The sequence below is a fragment of the Trachymyrmex septentrionalis genome, unplaced genomic scaffold, assembly GCF_001594115.1.
Source record: "Trachymyrmex septentrionalis isolate Tsep2-gDNA-1 unplaced genomic scaffold, Tsep1.0 scaffold40, whole genome shotgun sequence".
Taxonomy (NCBI): Eukaryota; Metazoa; Arthropoda; class Insecta; order Hymenoptera; family Formicidae; genus Trachymyrmex; species Trachymyrmex septentrionalis.
This window is the reverse complement of record NW_017305569.1, coordinates 3,513,625-3,523,253: the sequence shown is the minus strand read 5'-3', so window position 1 is coordinate 3,523,253 and position 9,629 is coordinate 3,513,625. Positions and strand designations below refer to the sequence as shown.

Here is a 9,629-nt window from a genome sequence, read left to right as displayed (position 1 = left end):
TATATATATAATAGATATTTAAGAAAGACTTCGGATGTAAATCATTAGGTAATTAATGGAATGAATTAGAATAAGATCACTGAAGATGACCAAGTTAAAGGTCGAAACGTATGTATTAATATTAATGAATTATTGTTATATTTGATATAAAGCCGCGCTGGATGTTATTTCGCAAATAGCCTGATAATTCACAACTATTAAACTTTTATTTTCATTTTTTTATTCAACACAGACCAAAAAAAGAATCTTACATTGTTAAAGAAACTTTAACGTAAATATTTTTTTAGAAAATTACAAATACATTATCTGTAATTCAAAAAAAAATATTAACGTCAAAGTTTCTTTGACGGTGTAAGATAATTTTCTTATTAGAAACAATGTAATTGATTAACATTTTAGAAAAATTATGAGTTTTTCAAAAATTTATCATACTTAAAGCAAACCCAGATTATGTAGTAACATGCGTAAATCGACGAAAACAGGAGCAGCATGAAGACAGTCAGCAGGTACCAGGGTGTATGACGCTGCGGTCTTTTTGTGTCCTCCCAATATCTATCACAGCTGAGATACCAGCAGATCGCTCGATTTAGTTCCCCTGTCGATAACATACATAATTGATAATAGAACTTTAACGGTCGCATTATAAATGCATAATCAAGTTGCATACCTTCGATTTCTTGAAAATCTCGTACAGAAAGATTAGCGAGTAATCCGGCGATGCAATCGCGTACGAGTATCTGTTGACGATCGCGTGATAAACGCGATTATTACTGATATTCACAGATAGGTTTGTATGTAAACGCGCTTTGCGTGCCCGTCTCGTACAATATTAAAAAGATCAAAGATCGCGCATTATTCAAATCGTGGCCACTCGATCTTAATTAGAATATCTGATCTTTAAAATATATATTACATATTACAATAATCGGGAGACAATGCGCGAACTTTCATCAGGATTTTTCTATTTTTAATAAAATAATATATATTCTGATATAAATATTTCGGAGATATGTCAAAGAAGCATCATACGGAGAGAAAAGTTTCTATAATTATAATTGTATGATAAAATAATTATAGTTAAGAGCTCTTATAGTTATTCTTATAGAGTTATATCATTATTATAGTTATAATGATTTATAATATTAGTAATAATAATTATATTTATAGCTTTAAGAATTTTTTGGTATATAGAACTATAAATTATTATTATTACTAACAGTAATAAATGTAAAAATAGAGCTGTTAATTATTTTAAATAATAGTAAGAGAAAATTGACTTAAAAACATTCAATATAAATAAGCGAAAAAAATAATTATTTCATCATGTAATTTTATCGTCATAAATACAAAATCTTTTCTCTCAGATAAAATTGCAATGGTCATACAGTAACTTTACGTCATTTTGCAGAAACTTACTTCACACTGGGTCTTCAATTTCTGCAACTCTTCTGGCTTACAGTTGGATTTTAATTTTCTCAAATGCAGTCCTCGCCGTCTCTGTTTTTTGTCGACGGCAGGTAGCGCCGCTTCTACCAGATTCTCCTCATCTTCCATGTCCTCTTCGTCTTCTTCGTCCTCATCCTCTTCGCAATCATTCTTATTATCCGTTTCGGCGATCTCATTGTGATAAGATGATCTCGCTAATCTATGATTGTGCATATCACCATCATCATGGTGGTCATCACGACGGCAGTAACGCTGCAGATTCGTCATCGCTCCACCGCCAGCAATGGCGCAGGACTTATCTGTAGGATACATCCTGGCGAGGCCACGCGATCCACAGGGCACGATAGAAGTGCTGCGCCGCTGTTGCTGTTGCTTTTGCTGCTCGGTATTTTCGCGCCACACCTGGATGTCGGTGTTCAGGTGAACGCCATCGTCGTCCACCGAGTTCTCGAAGTCGCGGTTGCCCAGCACCTCGCAACGCATAATATCGCAGTAGTCCGCTAGACATACCGCATCTTCTGCCTGAAGAAAAGAACATGTTTAGATCTTGCATTTTTCTGAGAAACTGATAAAAAGCTTTGACTCGTTGGTAATTCGTAATTATGTAGTAATTATTCAAGAGCAAAGATAATTTCTGAATTGATGAAAACTTTGTCAAGATAAAGATTATGTAGTAATTAGAAAGAAATAAAAAATTTATAAAAAATATAATAAATAAAATCTTCAAAAAAATATATATAACACTATATAGCACACATTTTTTAAAAATTGAATTACCAACAATTTTTATGTTATGTAATTGTAATGTATTTTTTGGCTAAATTATTTAATCTTTAAAATATATTACAATCCCGGGGTCGTCACATTATATTATCGAAGATCCTATTATTTTGTCGGAAATCGATTGCTTATTACAAAATTTCAAAAGTGAAATATTGTAAGAAGTTAAAGCCTTGATAACTTTTTTTTAGAGAGATGCATTATTATAGAACTACAGTTTTGATAGTTTTCCCAAGACAATTCTGACAATTGATCTGCTGCAAAATAATAAGATTTTCAGTAGAAAGGTGAGAACTGTAATTACAATGATCGAGAGACAATGAACTTTTATTTTTTACGTGTCATTTACCGTATTAACATTGCTCTTGTGTCTGTTATCGAAGTGGACGTCCAAATGTTTCTCGGCGTAAAAGGACTTGCCGCAAAGGCCGCAGGTCCATTGTGATGGCCTGTGTTGATGCTTTGCCTTTTGTTGTGGCCGAAAAATATCTCGACTCTCGTGGAACGGGCATTCCAATGGTAATTCTACCTGATACTTCTTCAGTATTGGCATCCATCTCTGAAATTTTAATAAAACGATTATCCCGGATTTTCATTTCTTTATAATTTTATAGCCCAATAAACTGTTGTCAAGAAAATTATCAGATTTTTAAAAAGATTTAAAATTTTTTTCGAAAAATACATTCTTCGTTTCTCAAGTAAAAATATGGAAGTCATCAAAAGTAATGAGCCACAATTTTTTATTACAAATTAGAATTTTTTGTTATTAAAAATCAAGTACATACGTCATCTTAATCTACAGACTTTTGTTTACTTTTCTACGTTCTCATACTTCTTTGTACAAAATATTTTTCGTATAGTTTTAGAAGTTTGAATATTTTTTTGTGAACTCCGTTTCAGTTGATCGATAATGACATACTGTGTTATTTCCGTTGTCTCGTAACATTGACCTCGCCAACGATCTTTTAAAAAAAAAATTATGCTGTAATACGAATAGCTCCACTCCGCTTATTTTACTTCAAAAAAATTTGCACAAAACATAAGATCTCTTCACTCCTTTTATAATCATGATGTAGCACATTTAAATGATCATTTCTTTTAATTTTATGGCTAGTTGCGAAGTTGACACGTAAGTGTGTTAGCCTTCGACGGAGTCAATCAGTAAAGCAATGTCACTATATTAGAACAGCTGAAATAAGATTCTGTTGCAAGGTAATATATAAACTTCCAGAACGATGAGAAAAGTATGTAGGAAGAATTGGTGATTATGTAGGAAATAAAATTCTCTTAATAACGTACTTGGTTTTTAATAGCAAAAAAAAAATTCTACGATATAATTTTTTATAGGACCGCGTATACGTAAAAACATAATCTAGAGAAATCAATAAACGCCTTAAACGGTCTAAATGGACTAATCTTAAATGTTTATATGATTCTGTGTGAATTTATATACTACGGCCCGTAAATGCACTTATAACGATGTAGCGCGCTAACATGCTATAATTTACGTTACGCATACTATAGAATTTTAGAGATAAAGGCGCGTTCTGAATACGGGTATACGTATGTACAATCTTTTAAAATGTGTATCGAAATAATTTTTCGGTCTTAAAACGCAAACTCTACTAAATTACCGCAGTAATATCACGAGTTAATTGACTAACACTGATCTTAATAATGTTGAGTGACATATACAAAAATTCTAATTAATAATTAAAAATGATTGCTTATTATTTTTGGTATAATCTTCATATTTCTGTATCAAACTGTTTTACTTTTAGGGATATTTTCACACTTACTATCTAGTTTTAATTAATAATTCTGATTATATGTATAATGCTTTCTTTTACCTTGTGAACTATCCTCCTCACTACAGACGCTCGATCGCGGGGGCATGATATTTTAAAGACACTGGGACCCGGCCATGGAATCACAGATAGAAGCAACACTGCCAAAACCTAACGACAATACAACGTTCCTTAATCGTCATAAACACGTGTGCAAACATGTATATATCTTTCGTAATATAAAAAGATAAAAAAGTGTAACTTCGTAATTGTTTTCCGCTAAAAAGTTGCACATCGATTACCTTTCATATCAAGGCAAATGGAAGAGAGAACTCTTCACGTTCTATATTTATGTAAGATACTTTCAAACGGTATAAAATGCGTTAATACAGTTTTTTTTTGACATATAGAGAGCTTCCTTATTCATGTGCATGATATTTTAATTAAGGCCGTATTATGATCGACTAATAAATGGCAAACGTCAAAGTGACGCATGAGTGGATGTATCCACCTTATACACTCCGTAACAATATATGTATACAACCAAAGAATACTCTTCCTTGAAGTACACATGCATAAGTAATGCGATCGATAAAAACGTCGTCACTCGTTTACGCACATTAATATTTTTTTAATTACTTTTAATCACGGCACGATGAAGCGTGTCGTTTCCTTATCTATGATAACCCCTTGACTTTTTCAATAAAGTAACTTCAGTTTTGCTTTATAAATTCTCCGGACACATCAAACGAATATTATAAGATATATCACTAAATATATAGAGAATGATTACCTCGAGGTGAAAGGGTTGGGTCTTCATTCATAGCCCAAATGCTGCGTGCAAGAGTAATCCGGCGCGACGATTACTTGCTTTGAGATGAACCTGTCCGTTCCCTAAAAGCGGTCGTTTCTTCGTACGAATAGTCGCCAACCGAGGGTGTGCATAGGTTGCAACAGGGGAGCACTGCAGGGTCCACGTCGACATGGCCGTCACCCTTGGGCGCAGGTTTCAAGCATATACATATAGGAATGTCGCAGTGCCGGCATATGTAGTTCTAGAGATGGCTACATAAATAAAAACAATAATCACGTTCGACACGTGTCCACACATTGTTACATTTTCGTGTACATTTCCTTAATTAAGTCATTGTAAGCAGCGCATTAAAATTTTTTAATTACTATTTCTGTTTAATTACAATCTCTGTAAAATAATTTGCATAGCATATTAACTTACTTTGCAAGAGTTTTGTAAGCAATGTTCTTCTTTCTAAATTTAAAAACTTATTTACATATAAAATGACGAAATAATAATTAAGATAAAAAAGAATAAAATATGAATGTAATTTTTTAAAATTCATTTTGTTATTTTATTATTATTGAATTTATAATTAATTTTAATCGTATTTAATATAAACATGTTTGGTACCTCTTGAAGATTATTTTATTTATTAAATCTTTATTTTTCAATACATATTACTAGAAAGCTTTCTGAGACGGTCCTGCCAAGCGTCATCGGCGTCGGCGTCGGCGTCGATGAAAATGCGCCGACGCATTACCGTTCGATAAGCTCGAAACAATCAACGCGCAGAAATTGTGAAACTAGCGGCTTTATGAAGAACATATTACTATGCGCAATAAAATCTACAACATTATTTAAAAAATCGTGCACTTCATACTTATATTGTAATAAATTAATATAATTATTTAACTAACGAATATGAAAAAGATAACAACTTAAGTCGCAAATATTCTTGAATAAATAATAAAGTATAAAACGCTTTGAGTATTTTGTGTAGGTTACAGATAGATCTACACAAAAGAAGCATCGACCTTTAAATGATATATTGGATCGGTCGGTCAGAGACAGGTACACACTAAATTCTCGAGTCTTTGGTTTCTTAACTTATTATGTCCGACTGCAGGCAGCAATAACGTTGTAAATACAATAACTTAGGGTAAAGACAAAATCGATAAAATAAAGTCCACGTATTATACAGTTTATATATATGATATCAAGATAAAGTATTGTAGTATTTCAACATAAAGTATAATAGTGAAAAATAATGACAATCTCAAATAGCACATAATATAAATGAATCTAAAATAGTCCTATTTTAGCGAGGAAAACTTGCAATAGTTACAAAATAATATTCCCTTTTTTAGTATGTACAGCCAGATGCTAGTTTGCACCTTATGAAACAGATGACGTTCTTAGCAAACATTTTAGAAATTTTCATAAAATATATATTAGAAATATTTACTTATATTTATTATTATTATTATATAAAACATTTAATCTTCTAATCAAATTAAGCTTATCTAAAAAATATATAAAATATTTATATAATATTTTAAAAAATTAATAGAAATAAATATTTATAAATATTTATCATAAATATTCTGTGCTGTCTGGGATACAAATCGCATAAGTTAAATAATTAATGACATATGTGAATAATATCATAAATATAACGGTGAAAGAAACTTAAATGTTTTATATTTTTATTCGTATAGAAATCGTGTTAGTACGAATAAGATATTATTGATCCATTATGGTAAATGCAACGTACTTTTCGTACATTAGGTATAACGCTAGATGGCAATAGAATATAATATTTCACATCTTCGATTATCTAATATGCTTGACAATAATATTAAATAAAGCACGTATGTTTTAATTTTTTTTATATTTTATTTGATGTTATTTGAAATATTATGTTTTAGCAACTGTAATCTCTAACTATTGCTCCTATATACCCTAGTATCACATTTATATTGTTTAGTTACAAGTGAGCGTTATATATTTAGTTTTATAGATAAAACATGTTTACTAACTTCTGATTTGCTCTTTAGTAGAGATGTTTAAATCTTTTCTTAAAACAGATTGTATTAAATATATTTATATTCATTATCATTTTTATGCAAAGTCATGCAATATAAATTGAAATATTATATGATATTATATTACTGGAGTAACAGTAATCCTAAATTATATATGTTTAGTATTAAATTGCTTTAGTAATTAAATTAAATTATTTATTTTATTGTGTTAATAATAAATAAAATAGTATAGCACAAAGTCTGTCGCTATTTAAAAAATATTATGTCTCTGGTATCAGTACAAAAATTTGTAAATGCATTTCGAGATACATAACTTAAATTTTACGTTTAAACTATTAATAAATTCATTAAGATGTTAATTATTGCTGAATGTTAAAGAGATGGTTTTGAAATGTTAAAAGTATATCGTTAAATATTACTGTAATGCATATCAGATATCTTATTATACTTATCTTATTATATAACAGCTGAATGAATAGTGATGTCAGCATAATGTTAAACAATAATTTAAAAAAAGCCGTATAATATATAAGAAATAATATAATTATTTAAGAAATAAAATAGATTTTAAATTATAAAATTTTGTGTAAAAATTTATATAGACTTAGAAAATTTCTTACTAACTACATATTAAATAACTACATAATAAAAATACATTTTATATATATATAATTGACATCTCTGTACAATTATAAATAAATATAACTTAGGTTTATTTGTACATTTTAATCTAAAGATCTTACAAGTAAATTATATGATCTTGTTTTACGACATCAAATAGCTTTATTATGTTTACCATTTATTACAAGTTTATGTATTTTTGTTGATTTTAATTTTTCTAGGACCAATTTTATCTCAAAAGTGAATTGATTCAAGAAATCATTCCTTTTTAACATATTCTTTCTGTAAAATTAAATATTTTACAATTTTTTAAATACAAATAACATAATTTCTGAGAAAAAAAGAATTAAGTGTAATTTCAAATTAAATACATTTATATAGCCTGGTTATTATTCCAAAATTTTAATTTATTTCTAAAATAATCGTTATATATTAAAATAAATCTTTTATATCTCAAAAATAATGGTATCAGATTTTTCTCACAGTTGCATTTCTCGATAAACTTTCTTACTATTTACATCTATTGTTTGGCTCTATAATATATTTTTTTACACAATTAAAAAGTTCTTTAGTTATATTATCACGTATTGTACCGACTAATAAAGTTGATATAAAAACTATTTTTCAGAACAATTTATTTAGAAATTCAACTTATTAAATATTGCTGCGCACGACTGACACGACTGATAACTGTTGATATATTTTCATAATCATAAATTTCATATTATGACGTTCAGTTCGTACATAATATACAGTATTAGTTATTTTCATTTCCTTCTTGTCTCGTTTGCCTCTCATACTTTCCTTTATGACAAGTCGATGGTGGGGAGTCAGACGATATCTCTTCGTTAGAAAACTCGACAGTCCACTAGTGAAATCGGCCACGTAAACATCAGTGTATCACGAACGATCGACGGCGATGTAACTGGCAGTTGCTCAGTTTGCGCGAATGAAATATCTATTACGTGCGCGCGAAAATTGCAAATCTTCAGCTGTAGAGTGTCAACATTGCGACGTTGCATTTCTTGTTAAAACATCATGAGATATAGCATCAATGAAATAACGTTTTAACATTTCTAAAAATAGATCGACTGCAATCTACTACATTCAGAAAGAAATAATAAGAGGCGTAAGATAATTCAATTTAAATCTATAAACTATCATGATTTTTAAAGATATAAAAAATTATTTTATGTAGAGTTTATTTAGTATATACTATAGAATACCAAAGATGATATTTTGTGAGAAAAATATGCTGTGTCAAAAGACGAAATAAACTTGTTTAATTAATTTTTATATTGAGTTAATTAATTTTAAACACTAATTATAAAATCATGAGAAATTTTATGCAAAACATTCTATAAATCATCAAACAATACGATACTATCTTCCGCAAGCATATATGTATATATATAATGACGCAGTATTTATGTGTAGCAATAGATTTATATTTTTAACCTGACGAAGAGATTGAAAATAACATAAATTTAATTTTGTTAAGCAAGCATTACTAGTAAATCAATTATGTAAATATGAATCTGCAAATATAAATTATGTAAATTTTTATAGTAATCAGTAAAAAGCTTATCTAGACTTCGTACCGAGTACTTCGATCTGCATGTATGTTATAATGAAGTTTGCAAAATACAAAAATACGTAATGTGTATGGTGATTAATAACATCATGTTAATAGTATTCTATTGACGTGTGATATTATTTTTATCGAGACACAAAGAGGCAATAAGTTTCAATATAAATGAGCATTGATTTATTTAATAAAAAAAATTTTTTTTATTAAAGCGTACTTACATGCTGAATTATGTCAACATTAACATGAATAATGAATATATATATGTATGTTTACGTATACGTGTGAGTGTAAAATCATTTAAATTCATTTAGAATCCTGTTCTTATACCATTTGTCACTATACAATAATAATATTGCTTCCTAATGCTCTAGAGCTATTGATATTTATTGATTATGAAATAGAAACTAACAAGTTTAACTGCGTGTTGAAAGTTTCTTGATATCGAAGCGCAGATAATCATATCTGTTATGATATCTCAAACTAATACTTAAATAGTCTTATATTAAAAATTTTATCTACATTGTAAAAAACAAATCTAACAAAAAACAAATTTTTTTAAATAT

The 9,629-nt window shown here is 29.0% G+C and overlaps 2 protein-coding genes across 3 annotated transcripts in view; one reads left to right on the top strand and one right to left on the bottom strand.

Moving 5' to 3' along the window:
• LOC108751097 overlaps positions 1-5,165 on the bottom strand; it is a 9,161-nt gene extending 3,996 nt beyond the window's left edge. For both annotated transcript variants that reach the window (XM_018491065.1, XM_018491066.1), the window contains exons 1-6: positions 4,807-5,165; positions 4,077-4,184; positions 2,576-2,785; positions 1,417-1,968; positions 668-737; positions 433-595 (exon numbers count right to left, since the gene is read on the bottom strand). In XM_018491065.1, the coding sequence (XP_018346567.1) occupies positions 433-595; positions 668-737; positions 1,417-1,968; positions 2,576-2,785; positions 4,077-4,184; positions 4,807-4,833 (1,130 nt within the window). In that variant the 5' untranslated portion in view covers positions 4,834-5,165. The remainder of the gene's footprint in view (positions 1-432; positions 596-667; positions 738-1,416; positions 1,969-2,575; positions 2,786-4,076; positions 4,185-4,806) is intronic.
• Positions 5,166-8,238: 3,073 nt separating this feature from the next.
• LOC108751021 (4-coumarate--CoA ligase 1-like) overlaps positions 8,239-9,629 on the top strand; it is a 9,257-nt gene continuing 7,866 nt past the window's right edge. Inside the window, exon 1 of the mRNA XM_018490944.1 lies at positions 8,239-8,604. The gene's annotated coding sequence lies outside the window, so the exon portion shown is untranslated. The remainder of the gene's footprint in view (positions 8,605-9,629) is intronic.